General features: G+C 43.6%; 1 protein-coding gene across 3 annotated transcripts in view; it reads right to left on the bottom strand.

Annotated features, from left to right (window-relative positions):
- The window catches only part of LARGE1 (LARGE xylosyl- and glucuronyltransferase 1), a 365768-nt gene that overhangs the window by 233275 nt on the left and 114945 nt on the right, over positions 1-17548 (bottom strand). For all 3 annotated transcript variants that reach the window (XM_038756579.1, XM_038756577.1, XM_038756578.1), the window contains exon 2: positions 14358-14542. In XM_038756579.1, the coding sequence (XP_038612507.1) occupies positions 14358-14463 (106 nt within the window). In that variant the 5' untranslated portion in view covers positions 14464-14542. The remainder of the gene's footprint in view (positions 1-14357; positions 14543-17548) is intronic.

Genomic DNA, 17548 nt, shown 5'->3' on the forward strand with positions numbered 1-17548 from the left:
GTGGGACAACCTGATCGCCTTGTAACCTCCCCAGCGCTTAGAACAGTACTTTGCACATAGTAAGTGCTTAATTAATGCCATCATTATTATCATTATTATTATTTGTTAAGCCTTTACTACATTCCAGGCACTGTACTAAGTGCTGGGGTGGATACAAGCAAATCGGGTTGGACACAGTTTCAATCCCCATTTTTTACAGATGAGTTAACTGAAGCAGAGAGAAGTTAAGTGACTTGCCCAAGGTCACACGGCAAACAAGCGGCAGAGCCGGGACTAGAAGCTGGGGCTAGATCCCATGACCTTCTGACTCCTGGGCCCATGCTCTACAGACTACGTCCTGCAAGCTGAGGATACACAATGGTTCCTGAGATCCTTTGAGGTCTGCCATTCTGAAAGGAAACAAGCCCCAAGTCCGACACGTATTTCTCAAGGTTGCAGAACATCACAGGGCTTTGAAGGACATTTTGGTGGAGGAAAACATGCAGAATTCCTGCCTGCCGGCTCAACTTCACTAACAGTGCTGGGGCGGTCGATCCTGTGATGGGCGCCTTCTGTTTCCCCGATGCTCCACCAGGCCTTCTTGGCTTCTTTCTTCGACGCAAACCACGGCTCGGTATTCGTCGCGTGACTTGCCCAGTGTCAGGCCGGGGAAAAGGAAACTCGGCCAGAACTAGAACTCTTCAGCATCCTGTTCAGCCATCTGAGCCTTGCTGCAGGCCACAGGCAAGGATTTTGTAGGATCAAGTTACCATTACCCAGTAGACCCGCCTATGTTCCAACTCATTTACCCTGTCCGATTCGGGAAAAGCACAACTGACAATAGCTCCTTGACTGTAGAGTTTTACACGGGCAAACAGGCAACGTAGCTGGGATGCTGCGCGGCCCAAGTGGAAAGAGCACGGATCTTAGAGTCAGAGGACCTGGTTCTAAATCTGGCTCCATCAACTGCTTGCTCTTTCCACTAAGCCACGCTGCTGGAAGAGCCAGCCCCGAGCAGGAAATGCTAACAGAAGACTCCTGTGCTGAGCCAGGTGGTAGATTCTTAATAATTATAATGTGATATTTGTTAAGTGATTACTGTGTGCTAGGCACTGTACTAAGCGCTCTGGGGAGATACAAGACCTGTACGATCTGCCTTACTTAGGGAAATATCTGAATCACATTATATCATTTTTGACCTCACCTTTCTCTCCCTCCCCACAACCCATACTTGCCCTAAATCCAGACAGCACAGCCTGGCTAATTAAGTGGTGATAAAGTCCCAAAGAAGGAGAACCACCCCAGGGAACCTCTCAAAAGACTGACTAGGATTTCACATACCCCAGACTTCAGCTTCCAGCTGTGTCCATGCCCCATTCTAAATTACCCCGTCACTAAAAGCCACAAGCTCCAGAGCCAGCTCTGTGCAAGGGAGAATTTTCTCCCCTCTGTCTCTTGACAGTGGTCTTCAGTTACAGCCTGCAAAGATGAAACTCAGCAAGACTGATGGAGGAAATAAAAGGAGCGAAACCACTGAAATGCATCTGCAGAAGCAGATTATTAAACGTCCCACAGACACTGGTGCAAGTGACAGCCACCACAGCTTAGTAGGGGAAAGGAGGAGGGGGTGGGTGGTGGGGGGGGGAGAGGAGAGCAGAAAATTAAACTTCTCACTGGGCCTGATGAAGATTAATATCTTCTCTCTGACGAGCTGAGACTGCTTAATCTCTGCTATTAATATTAAATCACTGAGGGGCAAAGATAGCAAATTGAGGGGGGAGTGAAGGGGTGACGTGAGAATTTCTCTCTCCCTTAGAAGCCATATGAAACATCTGAAGGGCAGAGTCAGGCCGGTAATCCTCACTCTGCTCCGACCCTGAGGAAACCAGGAATCACAAATGATGGAGAAACGTCCATTCAGAGAGTGAGCAGGAGGAATCAACCAGAAGATCCCATAAGATGGCTGGTGTTCTTTGCGTTTATATTGCTTTTATGAATCGGCTGACTTTTTGTACCTTAATTTTGAGTTTCGCCCCCACAGTCTATAGTATCTGAGCCTTTCCCCTTTCTAGACTGTAAGCTCCTTGTGGGTAAGGAACATGTCTACCAACTCTGTTGTATGGTACTCTCCCTACTGGGTGCAAAGCACTGTACTAAAAGCTTAGGCAAATACAACCTAAGCCCAAGCTTAATGCTCTTTTAGCTTTTAGCCTAAGAGAGGCAACTACATTTGAAGAGAATGGATGATCTAAGTAGCCCTGGATAACTGGAGTTGTCACCGTGCCTCACTTGAAGGAATTTAGTCTTAAAGACGGATGGGTTTCCTGAACAAGAAAAAGAATGCCGAAACAGGTACACAACAGTTACAATGTAAGCTTCTTGTGGGTAGGGAGTGTATCTTGGGCTTCTATAGAATTTTTCTAAGTTCTTCGATGACAGCACTGCATTCTGTGAGCACTCAACACTATGACTCTCAGGGCTACAGAATAAAACCTTAAGGAGGGGAAGGCAATGAGGAAAGAGGTGCGGGGATAACAGAACCAAGCTTCAGCCTTTACCTTTAACTCTGACCTTGCTACTAAAGGGGCCACAGGGGGATCAGGGATCCAGGGAAGCAAGGGATCTAGCCCCTGGGGCTGTGAACCTGAAAAAGTTGTATTTTCTGCTCTGACCTGTCTCAGAGAAACTTAGATGGACAAAACTGGCATCCTGACCCATTCGTCCTCTTTCATCCCAGCAATTGGCCACTGCTCACTATCACTCCTGAAAAGCAACCTTACAAAGTTTGAAAGTCCCAAAGCAGAACATCACAGCAAACAAGTGCAACAGCTAGAGAAGAACCTGTCCAACTGAGGGTTTATGCTGACCTGCGTTCCTCCCCGCCCTCCTCAGCCAACTAGAAATGTGCTAATTCTCACCCACGGGTAGAGTGAAGCTCTGTAAAATCAGTCAACCAGATGCAACACTTCTGAACGACGTCTTTGTGCTTTTCAATATCACCTCAAAGGGCTCGGAGGAGAAAACATTCTCAACTGAGAATGGAAAATCACAAAAAGCAATGCCCAAGAGGCCCCACTTTTCACTCTCTAGCCCTTCACACATCACGCTCAGGCCAAAGATCTCCAACTAAGACTTTTTCACCCCTCTCATTCCATTGGATGAAACTGGTCCCAAGAGGTCCCAAGACAACATGGAAAAGCTTTAGGGCATATGCAGGCACTGTTATCTAACTAAGGAGAAATTCAAATGGGCTCTGGAGTCTCATTAATTGCTTTCCTTCATTAAGAAAACCCTCTGGGGAAGTCCGTTGAAGGAACATCTCCTTGGGCCAAGACCTCCCAAAACCAAGAAGCAATCGGTACCACAGAATCCTCTTCCATGAATAGAGAGCTGCCCTTAATGTAGCCAGGGTGAGAGGGGAAAGAGCCATTGGGAGAGTGGTGCCTGGAAAATTTATCCTGGGCATCAGGCCTCCCGTTACATCTCTCTCTTACAGCAAGGTTTTAGTCACAGACATGGCACGTCAGCACAACTCAATGTACATCTGTTAACTCTTCAACCCTAGATCTCCAGAACTGCTGGGACAGTCTGAGATTTACTACTGATAAAAGAAACTGGCTTTTTTTTTCCTCAAGTGTGGATGTGAGAAAAGTGAAGCAGTGTGGCTGAGAGGAAAGGGCATGGGGCTGGGAGTCAAAGGAGCGGGATTAGAACCCGGGACGAGGTTTTAATCCCAGTTCTGTCACTTGTCTGTTATGTAACAGTGGGCAGGTCACTCAACTTCTCTCTGCCACATTTCCCTCCCCTGCAAAATGGGGATTCAATACCTGTCTTCCCTCCTACTTAGACTGTAAGCCCTGTGTGGGGACCTGATGATCTTGTATCTACCCCAGAGCATAGTATACAGAGCTTAAAGCATAGTAAGTACTTAAACATCAAAGCATATGAACTGGTGACTTGAAAATGGGAACCAGTTTCAAAGAGGAAGTAGCTAAAGTTCTACCTAAAGGAAACCCTTCTCCACCCAGGGAGAAGGGAGAATTTGTGGATTCGATAATAATTAAAAACAACACACTGTGATACTTAAGGGCTTACTATGTGCCAAGCACGGTATTCATTCATTCAATTGTATTTATTGAGCGCTAACTGTGTGCAGAGCACTGTACTAAGCGCTTGGGAAGTACAAGTTGACAACATATAGAGACAGTCCCTACCCAACAGTGGGCTCACAGTCTAGAAGGGGGAGACAGAGAACAAAACAAAACATATTAACAAAATAAAATAAATAGAATAAATATGTACAAGTAAAATAGAGTAATAAATATGTACAAACATATATACATATATACAGGTGCTGTGGGGAAGGGAAGGAGGTAAGGCCGGGGGGATGGAGAGTGGGAGGAGAGGGAGAGGAAGGAGGGGACTCAGTCTGGGAAGGCCTCCTGGAGGAGGTGAGCTCTCAGTAGGGCTTTGAAGGGAGGAAGAGAGCTAGCTTGGCAGATGTGCGGAGGGAGGGAATTCCCGGACAGGGGGTGGACGTGGGCCGGGGGTCGACGGCGGGACGGGCGAGAACAAGGCCCGGTGAGGAGATTAGCAGCTGAGGAGCAGAGGGTGTGGGTTGGGCTGTAGAAGGAGATAAGGGAGGTGAGGTAGGAGGGGGGGGGAGGCGATGGACAGCCTTGAAGCCGAGGGTGAGGAGTTTTTGCCTGATGTACTAAACACTGGGGTAGATACAAGATAATCAGGTCCCACATGGGGCTCACAGTTTAAGTATGAGGAGAACAGGGATTGAATCTCCATCTTGCAGATGAGGGAACTGAGGCACAGGGAAGTGAAGTGACTTGCCGAAGGTCACACAGCAGGAACATGGAGGAGCCAGGATTAGAAGCCAGGTCCACTGACTCCTAGACCTGGGAATGACAGGTCCCAGATAGGTTGTAAGAATGATGATGAATCATCATCATTACCTGTGTGGTATTTTTTAAGCACTTACTATGTATTAAGCACTGTAGTAAGATCTGGGGTAGTCAGTTAATCATACTTATTGAGCGCTTTACTATGTGCAGAGCACTGTACTAAACGCTTAGCAAAGTACAATGCAACAATAAACGGACACATTCCCTGCCCACAACGAGCTTAGATCTAATGGTGGAGACAAGACAATCAGGTCATACACAGTCTCTGCCCCTAGTCTAAGGGGTGGGAAAACAGATATTTCTTCTCCATTTTACAAATGAGAAAACTGAGGCCCAGAGAAGTTAAGTGGCTTGCCCTAGATCACACAGTAGACTGGAGGCAGAAATGGAATCAGACCCCAGTTCCCCTGACTTCCAGCCTGTGCTCTTTCCACTAGGTCACGCTGCTTCCCTGATGGATCAATCAATCAATCAATCGTATTTATTGAGCGCTTACTATGTGCAGAGCACTGTACTAAGCGCTTGGGAAGTACAAATTGGCAACACATAGAGACAGTCCCTACCCAACAGTGGGCTCACAGTCTAAAAGGGGGAGACAGAGAACAGAACCAAACATACCAACAAAATAAAATAAATAGGATAGAAATGTACAAGTAAAATAAATAAATAAATAAATAAATAAATAGAGTGATAAATATGTGATGGATGTGTAGATCACATTGTACCTGGCCTCAGCTAATCCCTGAGGAGATTCCATCTGAGAAATCTCGGCAAGGTAGCCCTTTCTAGAGGCAGAAAGCTGGACTAGATCTACCAAGGCGCTACGGTCCAGCTCTATTACTCCACAGCTAAAAACTGCATGGCCTCATTTCAGACTTTGTGCTTTGAAACTTTTCAGAGTCCTTCATGCGGCACCACACGCACTTTAAGATTAAGTAAGCATGATGTTCTGGGCCATAAGTTACAACTCTAATATATAAGAACCATAAGAATCTTTCCATTACCTCTGGAATCGGTCTTTCGGATTACCTTCCGTCCAGTTCTAAGTTTTGGAATTTAAGAGGGGCACGAAAGGTGGAGTGCATGCAAAAAGCATTGAAGGGATGGAAAATAGGAAAGGCTGAGCAGACGGAGATTGGTTAGGCCAGAAATAAATGACTTAATAACAGGCTTTTAAGACTATAAAAGATTAATATTCAGTGGACAATGACCGTTTCTGTTGAGAGGATATGGGAAAACTGGATATAAGGAGGCTCTTTGTGACTGTAAGGGATGTGATGCACTGGAACAAATTACCAAGGGAAGTCAGAAACTCAATTTTTCTGAGGTCTCCAAAAAAGAGATTCTATCTATTTAGGAAGGAGTCAGTGGGAATCGTTTGGTTACTGGGAAAGGTCAGAGCAGAGGATGCCAGAGGTCTATAATTCTCTGACATGCTCTCTGATTTGCAACATTAGACAACTAAAGCTAAGAAGTTCCAAGTGGATTTTTTCAGGGGACCCCATCGTGTATTTATCTCAGCGCTTAGTACATTGCTTGGCACACAATAAACAGCTAATTCGATCTTTCTTATTCCCATTAAGGCAGTGTTCATAAGCGCTTAGTACAGTGCTCTGGACACAGTAAATGCTCAATAAATACGGTTGAATGAATGAGAGGCAAAGAAGAGTGTTCAAAGACAGTTGGATAGGCAGCACAGGAGGCTATTAAGAGCCATAATGAGCCTGCTCGTGGGTTTATTTATCAAAAATTTGAAAATTCAAAGGTCAGTGCCACTTCAGAAGCCAGGAACTCGCAAATCTATGATCTACCACATTTGTGCCAGCATCCTACCTTCGATATGCCACAACCCGACTCGGACCTGGGGGATAGAGCTATTCTGGAGTACTCGGAAGCGCAGCGGGAAAAGCCCTCTGGGAATTTGCTTCGATTTGGATTTTTGCTACTTATCTCTCCCTTCTAAATCATACTCATTAGTTAGCATTTATAGCGTTACCTAATAATCCAATGAGATGGAAGGCCTTTTGCTGGTGGCTACATCTGCACAAAGATATGGAAGAAACCGAATTCGCATCCTGCCTCAGTGGTAGAAACAGACTGAAGTCAGCACCCCGAAGTGGGGATGATGGTTATTCAGTATTTGGGGTGGTGGCTCTCTGCAAAACCCAAACAGCGTCCAGTGTGCCTAGGTAGGTGGGGGGTAGCGGGGAGCGGGGGGCCCTCCCTTGAGAAGTGACACGGAGACTGGCGCGTTATCACCGGCCATAAATATTGGTTTTGTTCTGGAGTGGAGGAGGAACCATTCCTTAAGAGTTAGCGTTTTCAGAAGAGATGCCAGAGTCTGCAGGTTTTTCTCATGATTACTCATGCACAGGGGAGTGTCGGTCTTAATGGCAAGGTATGTTGAAACCAAGGAAAGGGAGCTATAAGTTAAATCAAATTGTTACATGCATAAAGCAAATAAAAAGGCCTTAAATTTGTAGAAGCAAATATTCATTTGTGTTTCCCACTTAAACACTGGTGAAGGCATGGTAAGCAGTTTTCCCAATGGGACTTCCTCCCTCTGCCTAATATAAAAAGGTAAACACAGCTCAGTAACAGATGCTTATTCAACTCCAGCCTGTCAAGATTTTCCTGGATAAAGAAAGGTAATTTACCATTTGCCATTATATTCCTCAACTTTACAATAACAGGCCAATTCAACAGCCAGAGAGCTCTCGGGATTAAATCACCACCTTAAGCAGCTCTTCCATGCTCTCCCATGCCCTCCACTAGTCAGGATTCCTGAATCTTGGCTTGGAGATTTGAGTCTGAAATAGGGCAAGAGTGGGTGGGTCTCCTTACAGGACCTTCCAACGTATCTTTACTTCCACCTTCCTACGTGCCTTCACCTAGCACAGTCCATTTACAGATGACTTCGCTGGAGAGAAATCACTATTTGTGATTGCAAATGTGATTGGAAAGGCCGATATGGGACCCATTATCCTTTGCAGGTGCAAACCATTTCGTTAGCCAGAGGAAAAACAGTGACCTTGTGGAAAGAGCATGGGACTGGGTGTCAGAAGACCTCTAATCCTGGCTCTGCCACTTGCCCGTTGTGTGTCCTTGGGCAAGTACACTCCTTCTTCGTAGCTGACAGTCTATATGTTTGTACATATTTATTACTCTATTCTTTTATTTATTTATTTTACTTGTACATATCTATTCTATTTATTTTATTTTGTTAGTATGTTTGGTTTTGTTCTTCGTCTCCTCCTTTTAGACTGCGAGCCCACTGTTGGGTAGGGACCGTCTCTATATGTTGCCAACTTGTACTTCCCAAGCGCTTAGTACAGTGCTCTGCACACAGTAAGCACTCAATAAATACGATTGATTGATTGATTGATTCCAAAGCCTTACTGAAGACACATCTCCTCCAAGAGGTCTTCCCTGACTAAGCCCTCATTTCCTCTTCTCCCACTCCCTTCTGCACTACCCCTGCAACTGGATTTGCACTCTTTATTCACTCCTCCCTCAGCAGTTACTTAAATATCTGTATATATGTTTGTACATATTTTTTACTCTATTTATTTATTTATTTATTTTATTTGTACATATCTATTCTATTTATTTTATTTTGTTAGTATGTTTGGTTTTGTTCTCTGTCTCCCCCTTTTAGACTGTGAGCCCACTGTTGGGTAGGGACTGTCTCTATATGTTGCCAATTTGTACTTCCCAAGTGCTTAGTACAGTGCTCTGCACATAGTAAGCACTCAATAAATACGATTGATGATGATGATATCTGTAATTTTTATATATATCTTGTCCGTTTCCCCTTCTAGACTGTAATTTCATTGTGGGCAGGGAACATGTTTACCACCTCCATTATATTGTACTCTCTCACGTGCTTGGTACAGTGCTCTGCACACAGTAAGCACTCAATACATATGATTGATTGCTCTGTGCCTCAGTTTCCTCATCTGTAAGATGGGGATTAAATGCCTGTTCTCCTATGGACTGTGTTCCATCGGATTGTTATTTTACCTACCACAGTGTTCAGCACAGAGCTCAACACATATTAACAAATGCCACAAATACGACAATGACGATGGTGACTATAGCCTTGTAGCTGGAGTCCCTGCTTCGCATCCCTTAGCACTGCTTACGAATCAGTCTCTAGGACTCAAGATCTGCACAAAGATAATAATAATAATAACAGCATTTATTAAGCGCTTCCTATGTGCAAAGCACTGTTCTAAGTGCTGGGGAGATTACAAAGTGATCAGGTTGCCCCGGGGGAGCTCACAGTCTTAATCCCCATTTTACAGATGAGGTAACTGAGGCACAGAGAAGTTAAGTGACTTGCCCAAAGTCACACAGTTGACAAGTGGTGGAGCCCGGATTTGAACCCATGACCTCTGACTCCAATGCCCGGGCTCTTTCCACTGAGCCACGCTGCTTTCCAGGACTGCTTTAGGACTATTCTTCACTGTCGCTGCTTCCCACAAGTGTATGGAAAGCAGGAGGAGGAATGGACCAGATTGAAAGCTCAATGTGGGCAGGGAATGTGTCTGCTATATTGTTATATTGCAATGATAATAATAATAATGATGGTATTTGTCAAGCGCTTACTGTATGGCGGGCACTATTCTAAGCACATTAATCAGGTTAGACATAGTCCCTGACCCACATGGGGCTCAGAGTTTAAATCCCCATTGTAAAGATGAGGTAACTGAGGTACAGAGACGTTAAGTGCCTTGCCCAAAGTCACACAGCAAACATGGCAGAGCCAGCATTAGAACCCCCAGTCCTTCTGATTCCCAGGCTCACTGGGCAGTGCTGCTTTCCCAAGCAGCTAAGTACTCTCCCATGTGCTTAGGGAAGTGCTCTGCGCATAGTAAATGCTCAATAAATGCCACTGACTGGCTGACGGAACAGAAGGGAGCACCAGGATGAGAGAAAGCACTGGACTGCCTGTTCCCAATGGAATAATTTCCAAGTGGACACTCGACAGCTAGTTGGCATCGGTGCCCAGGAGCAGACTCGGCTGGAGGCTGCAGGGTTAAAGGAGCCCGCCAGCAGTGCCGTTGGCTCCTCTGGTGAGCCCACAGGGCTAGGGAAGGGATGTGAGGGCCACTCTGGGGTGGGGGCTGTGGGAAGTCAGTCAGTCGTGTTTACTGAGCATTTACTATGTGCAGAGCACTGTATTAAGTGCTTGGGAGAATAGTCATGATTACTCATGCACAGGGGAGTGTCTGTCTTAATGGCAAGGTATGTTAAAACCAAGGAAAGGGAGCTAAAAGTTAAATCAAATTGTTACATGTACAAAGCAAATAAAAAGGCCTTAAATTTGTAGAAGCAAATATTCATTTGTGTTTCCCACTTAAACACAGGTGAAGGCATGGTAAGCAGTTTTCCATGAGGACATAACAGGATAGCAGACACATTCCCTGCCTGCAATTAGCTTACAGTCTAGAGGGAAGACAGACATTACTATAAATAAATTACAGATATGTACCTAACTACTGGGGGGCTGGGGGGTGGTGGGCATGAATAAAGGCAGTAAGTCAGGGCGAACAGAAGGGAGTGGGAGAAGAGGAAAGTGGGGGGGCTTAGGGAAGGCCTCTTGGAGGAGATGTGTCTTCAATAAGGTTGAAAGGTGGGGAAGTAATTGTCTGTGGGATGTTGGCCCACCGCTCTTTCAGCCAGCACAACATGCCCTACAACCCAGGGACCCTTAGGATTCTCAACACTTGACCATGGGGAGCCGGAGTCTTACCACCACTGATGAGCCATCTAGCTCTGCCACCCTCTCACTCTGCTAGGCATCCAATCTCCCCGGACTGCCGGGCATTCAAGGTGCCTTGGCCCTACCCCTGCCCGTTATGAGTAAAGATTTATTTCCCACCCCTGTGCCTCATCTACTGACCAGCCCACTTAACTAAGCACAATTCACTCAATCGTTATTTACTGAGCGCTTACTGTGTGTAGCGCACTGTATTAAGCACTTGGAAAGCACAATTCAGCAATAAAGAGAGACAATCCCTGCCCACAACGGGCACAATGCCACCTTACAATATGGTTTGTGAGAGCCATGTGATGTCATAGTAGAAGGAGCGATGGAGGAAGAACTACAGAAGCAGCACTTCACCGTTAGTACCCGGCTCGTGCCACAATGTCCCGCATTGGTCTACGACCCGCCCCAATGGTCCATTCATCGTTTAATCAATCAATCAATTGTATTTATTGAGCGCTTACTATGTGCAGAGCACTGTACTAAGCGCTTGGGAAGTACAAGTTGGCAACATATAGAGACAGACCCTACACAACAGTGGGTTCACTGTCCAAAAGACTCCCCCTCGAGGTCCTGTTTCTGAATATGAAGGGCCTGTGTGGAAGACAGTGAGGTTACCTTAGCAACTTGAACAACCAATTCTGCATAATTTTCACTCGATTCACTCTCTTTAAGTTTAGGATGGTAAGAATTGGAGAATAATTACGGTAGGTAGCAGAACATGTCAAGACAGATCACGCTGCCTGCCATTAGTTTTATTTTAAGCCATCCATTGATTCTCTGCATACTGTAATTTCCTACATGTTTGTTCTAAGCTCTGTAATAACAGCCACTATTAAGTGGCTAGAAAAACACTATGGTTTTTGTCCATAAAGAGGAAATCAATAGAAATTTCAAAACATCCTTTGCATTTTATTTTGCGTTTTGTATCCTATGTACTCACATACAGCCTATAATATCCTTAATAAGACATACATGATGCCTTTTACAAACAGGGCCCATTGTGTTTAGCTACTGTCAGTGCTTCAGGCAACTAAACCATCAAGTCCCAGGTGATATTTAATTACAGCGCAGTCACTCTACAGAAATTGCATTTTATCAACCTGTAACAGCAAATTATTCTTTTTTAAAATGATGCCTCTTCTAACACCTATGCTTCAAATCTATTGCACCTCTTTTTCATCTGATGGTTTTAAGACTTTTTTCTCTTTTACCATAAAAAAGTATAGAAAGGTCAACGATTCATGGCATGCTTTGCTTTCATCACTACTTCTCAAAACCATTTGCTAACCCTTTTCAAATTTCAAGATGCCATTCCTCCAACTGAGATTATGATTAATCTCAAGTGTTCCTGATTTAGGGTAGATTTGAGCTGAAAAAAAAAATGAAATAATAATTGGTGATTACAGGAATAACAGCATGTTGGTGCAAGTTTAAATCAGTACAGACATTAATATCCTGTAACAGCTCAGGACACTGGTTTTAAATTTTTAGGGGTGAATCTCTGCTGAAAAAGATTGGTTTTCAAATAGAGCTCCCCTTTCTCATCCAGACTGCACATGTGGTACTGCGAAAGATTTAAAAAGATTTAAACCAAAGCCAGTTATGAATTACTGGAGTGCAACATGTGTGAACAGTTTTCTGAATGGATGAAAATCACATTATTTCACATGTCAATAACTCAATAACAGTGGAATACATTACTGAAAGACTCAATATCCGAACCCTCTCCAAATTCATCAAGCAAGGTCTAAGCTGGCTGAAAGTTAATTTTGAAGGGGAAAAACCTATATAACATTTAACATACATATATGTGTAGATAGATAGATAGTCCAGAAACTTCCATTTTCCCAAAGGAGAATCCAATCTTACCAAAGAAAAAAGATTTCAGGACCCACTCAGGAAGAATTCAATTAGTTTGATCTGGTCACTCCAAGTCGCAAAACTCCAGGGGCAAAATCAACTCACACACAGTACACTGAGCAGATCACCCCTGAGCTAATTCTCACCTAGGCGTCATGGAGTAAGCCAAAACTAATGGAAATAAATAGACCTGAAAAAAATGAACTCCAGCACATTTTATGTATTAAATTTCACCGAATGCCAGCAGTTCCTGTGGTTCTTATTTATGGCTCCACCTGCTTTGAAATGGAAAATTCGAGAGCATTGATGAATGGATCATAAAGTTGTTATGTTAAATTACAGAGGGGGTAACCTCTCTGTGGACCCTCCTGGAATGCTTGGAATAACTAGAAAACCTACAGAAGCTCCCTGGGTTGCCTCTGACAGTAACAACTCTCCACTAAGAAGTGCTGGCTTTCCTTACCAGAAGTGATCTTCATTGAAGAAAGAGAGAGAGAAAGAGAGAGAGACGCATACACGGAGAGGCAGACTCTACTCTCTTCTTGCTTTTCTACTCCAACTAGCTAATCTTAAAAAGCAAAATGCAATTTTTCACACCAGTTAGCAACTTGACTAAGAAGGGCATTAAGCATGAAAAAGGGAAACTACTGGAAATATAGTAGTTACTGAAGACAACTTTCTGGAAACTGAGAAGAAAAAGAAGAGAATTGATAGAATTTATTGAGTGTCTACTGTATGCAAAGCACCATACTAAGCAGTTGGAAGAGTACAATTGTTGGTTTCAGTATGTACGAAGTCATGGTTAGTTAGTGATATTATAAGCTTCTTTAGGGCAGGTTCATCTCTACTAATCTAATTGAACATTCCAAAGTCTTGGTACAATGCTCTTCCCACTGTAGTCATTCAATAAATACCATTGCTTGCCTTATTAATAAATACCACAACCAGAAAGTACTGAGCACCTAATCATGCTAAACAATATACTACGTACTTGGGAGAGAACTAAGACAAAACCCCTGCCTTTGATGAGCTTACATTCTATCCAAGGTTTTAAGATGAGCATTGCTTCCTTTAACTCAGCCAATTATTGGGCACCTTCTGTGTGCAGAGCACTGATTCCACAACTAACTCAAAGTGCTTGGGAAAGTATAATAGATGGAGGTGATACAATCCCTTCCCAAAGGGAACCCACAATCTAACAGAGGAGACAATCAGTAATGTACCAGAGTTAAACATGCTTAGTCTGTCAATTGTATTTATTGAGCACTTGCTGTATGCAGAGCACTGTACTAAGCGCTTGGGAGAGTACAACACAGCAATAAACAGACACATTCCCTGCCCACCACCATTTACAGTCTAAATAGTAGCACCTTCCTTCTCCGGCCAAAGCTTGGAGAAGTCATTTTTCTGGCTATTCAATTCCTCCCTTCCGCATAGTAAGGTGGATGTGTGCAAGCATGCAAGTGCACACACACACACGAATATACAAACACCCCCCATCCTTTGTTTCTGAAGATAATGCTATAGATGGCAAAACTATAACAACTAGAATACCTACAAAAACCTCCTGGGTTGCCTCTGACACTAAGAACTCTCCCCTAAGAAGCGCTTGCTTTCCTTGCCAAAAGGGACATCCATTGAAAAAAGAGTGGCAGAAAGAGAGAGACAGTGTGTGTGTGTGCCGGTTTTGTTGAAAAGGCCAATCGGTAATATCCCAACCATGTTCATGATAGAAGAGGCTGCTTCAGGCTACCCCAGGGGTGAGGATGAGGCCCGGCTGGGTCTGCTAAAGGAGCCGAGAGTATCCAGAGCACTTTTTCTCTTACCTTCAAAGCTCCCAGCAAACAGGTAAATCCAGGTGATGGCGGGGATAAAGAGAAGAGTCAGAGAGGCAGCCAGGAATTTCCGTCTCCCTCTGCAGATTCCCAGCATTCTCTCTGAAGGGACGATTTCTAACCCAGCACTGTTCCAGGTGGGAGCGAAGAGTCCGCTGCCTCCCTCATATTACTTTCTGAAAGAAAAATAATGGGAGAGAGGGATCAGATGGTTCTCGTATCTTCATACGCCTTTCCTGATGACTCTCCCCCACGTAAATGCCTAGAATAGGACACAAACCCAGGAGAACCCACAAGGGTAGAAATGTCTTCCACAAAAAACACCTACATTGTCTCTAATCAGGTAACTGAATATCTGTGATGAAATTAGAGCGATTTAACTTCCTGACACCTGTGGAAGGCTCTCCAGGAAGTCACCTGAGACTGAGGAAAAAATCACCTGATTCAATTACAACTTCACCACTGGGAAGTCGGCAGGTAAAGGAAAAATGGGGAAGGTGAGCCCTTTTAATGATAGAAATCACTAATTCCAAATGGCTGCCCAAGCTGACAGATTCTGAAGAGGGGAAGAGCAGCTAGATAGTTCACAAGTAGAACTAGAACAAGAGGAAAATTCTTGGAAATGTTTTCCTAAATGCATTTGAAGTTAATTTCAAGAGCAACATTCAGCTAACAGTAGTTACATCATTTATTGAGCATTCTCAGGGTGCAATGAACTGCATTTAGAAAGCATAAAACAAAGACATGACATATTCCCTGCCCACGAGGCGCATACATTCTAACAGAGATGCTTACACTGTTAAAATGAAGCATCCTGATTTGCAAGTCTTTCTTACTTTGAACTATTTTGATGTTATCGGTCATACATAAACAACCTGCTTCTACAGTATTCATTCATTCACTAGTACTTACTGAATCATGAATCAGAAGTACAACAGGAGGAGATACTGTCCCCATTTTAAAGCACACAGATTGTATGCATTCAGTTGAGAATAGGAGCAAAAATACAGATACAACTGGTGATAATCAAGCAATAGTATTTATGGACTGCTGACTGTCTGCAGAGTCCCCAAGGAGATAACAGAGCTGGGAAGAAAGACACGCAATAATTTATAAGTAATAAGAAGAAATAGTTATGTAGAAGAGAATGCGAAACAAGGTGTACAAAAGTGAGAGGGAAGTAGTGAGTGTGATATTGCTAAGACAGAAAAACAGAGCTGAGAAAATGTTAGGAAGGATGCATACTTTAGGGAGTACAGAAAAATGATATGCGAATAAATGAAGTTCACAATGTAGTTATGTTAACATAGTTATACACACACACATATATACAAAAACACACACATAGAGAGAGAGACAGGGGGTCCTTCATTTTCAAAGTCAACACTACTGATAATATGACCCTCTTCAGACATGCATACTACTAAACATAGCTATATAGATGTGTTTATTATTACTAAGATGTGTTAAACATAGCCTAGGCTGACACAACCCAGTTTGGGGGACCTAGTAGGGGAAATCCTTCAGGAGGAAGTGGGAACAAACACTCCAATTTATCTATGAAAATCAAATCCATTATTGCCATTAAGCCTGACAAGCCTATCCTTTACAAAAATCACAAGTTTGGCAGGGGCTTGGAGATCTCCTGGGAGTTGGTCTTTTTCCTCTCATGCAAGGCTTCCCCTGCAAGGGAGGGAAGAGAGGCTGCCTTGCTCTTGGACACCTCCTGGGAAAAAGAATGCATTATTTTTGCAAGAACCTCATTTGGTTTCTAGTAGTTCTTACTTCTAGAAAATGGTTTCTCAGGCCTAACCTAAATTCCTCAGGCTGCAGCGCAAACACATTTTCCAACGTTCTTTACCACCTTGCTCTCCTTCAGAAAAAAAAAAAAAGTGCTGGAGGAGACAGAAACCAGAAAACTCAGGATGATCTGTGGAGTGGGCGATAGGACAGATGGTAGGAAGGGACCTACACGGATGGAATGTGAATACGATAAAATCCACCTTTTTTTAAAAAAGCAATGAATTTCTTCTACATCAACAAATCTTTGTCATTTCACAAGAAAACAGCGTAGCATAAAAAAGTGAAAGAACTAAAACAGGGTCTGGGTGGGTTTTTTTAATGATAGTGCCAGATTCCAAAATTAAACCCAGCAGGTACGAAATTCCTGTATAGATTTACTTTGGAATAAATCACACCTTTGTACACACTCATTCTTTAAAATCTAAATTTATAGTAAAGGGTCAGGACAGGAAGTTGATTCAAAAATCAGCATCACAAAACCCAAATGAGAAGCACCAGGTGGGAAGGAAGCTAAAGCCCAAATATGTGCAAATTCCACTGCATTAACTAGGTGCCCCGAACCCCAAAGCTCTGCTGGACTGAATTCACTTCTCCAATGGAAGAAGGCCAAGAAACTAATCAAGATGGATAGTGGCTGGGCAGACGAAACAAAGAAAAAAGAGCACAAAACTATCCTACCTGCAACAGACACAATATTGTCAGACATTGAACTTCACACACTTTCTTGCATTTCTAAAAAGATCTTACGTATGTGTTGGCCAAAGATAATGTCACAGAAGAGAAGCAGCGTGGTCTGGTGGATAGAACATGGACCTACGAATCAGAAGGTTCTGGGTTCCAATCCCGACTCCAGCACTTGCCTGATGTGTGACCATGGACAAATCACTTTTAACTTCTTTTTGCCTCAGTTACCTCATTTGTAAAATGGGGATTAAGACTGTGAGCCCTATGTGGGAGAGGAACTGTGTCCAACCCAATTACATTGTATCTATCCCAAGTGTACACAGTAAGCGCTTAATAAATACCACAATTATTATTAATAGTAGCACTATTACATAGCATTTACTAAATGGTCTGATATATGAGAAACGCTCGACGACTTTGTCCTCTTGGTCCACAACTATGGGGCAACGTTTCCCAACTTGTTTGTATGTCGGGTTCCCATATGGGTGGTAGTAGTAATTCTTAGACTGTGAGTCCCATGAGGGGCAGGGTCTGTATCTGATTCCCACCTGGGTATCTTCTTCTGGCACTCAGTATAGTGCTCTACATATAGTAAGTGCCTAATAAATACCATTACTACTGGTAAGTGGAAAGAGCCCGGTTCTGGGATTCAGAGGATCAGGGTTCTAATCCTAGCTCCACTACTTGCATGTAGT

This window comes from Tachyglossus aculeatus, chromosome 14 (assembly GCF_015852505.1).
Source record: "Tachyglossus aculeatus isolate mTacAcu1 chromosome 14, mTacAcu1.pri, whole genome shotgun sequence".
NCBI lineage: Eukaryota > Metazoa > Chordata > Mammalia > Monotremata > Tachyglossidae > Tachyglossus > Tachyglossus aculeatus.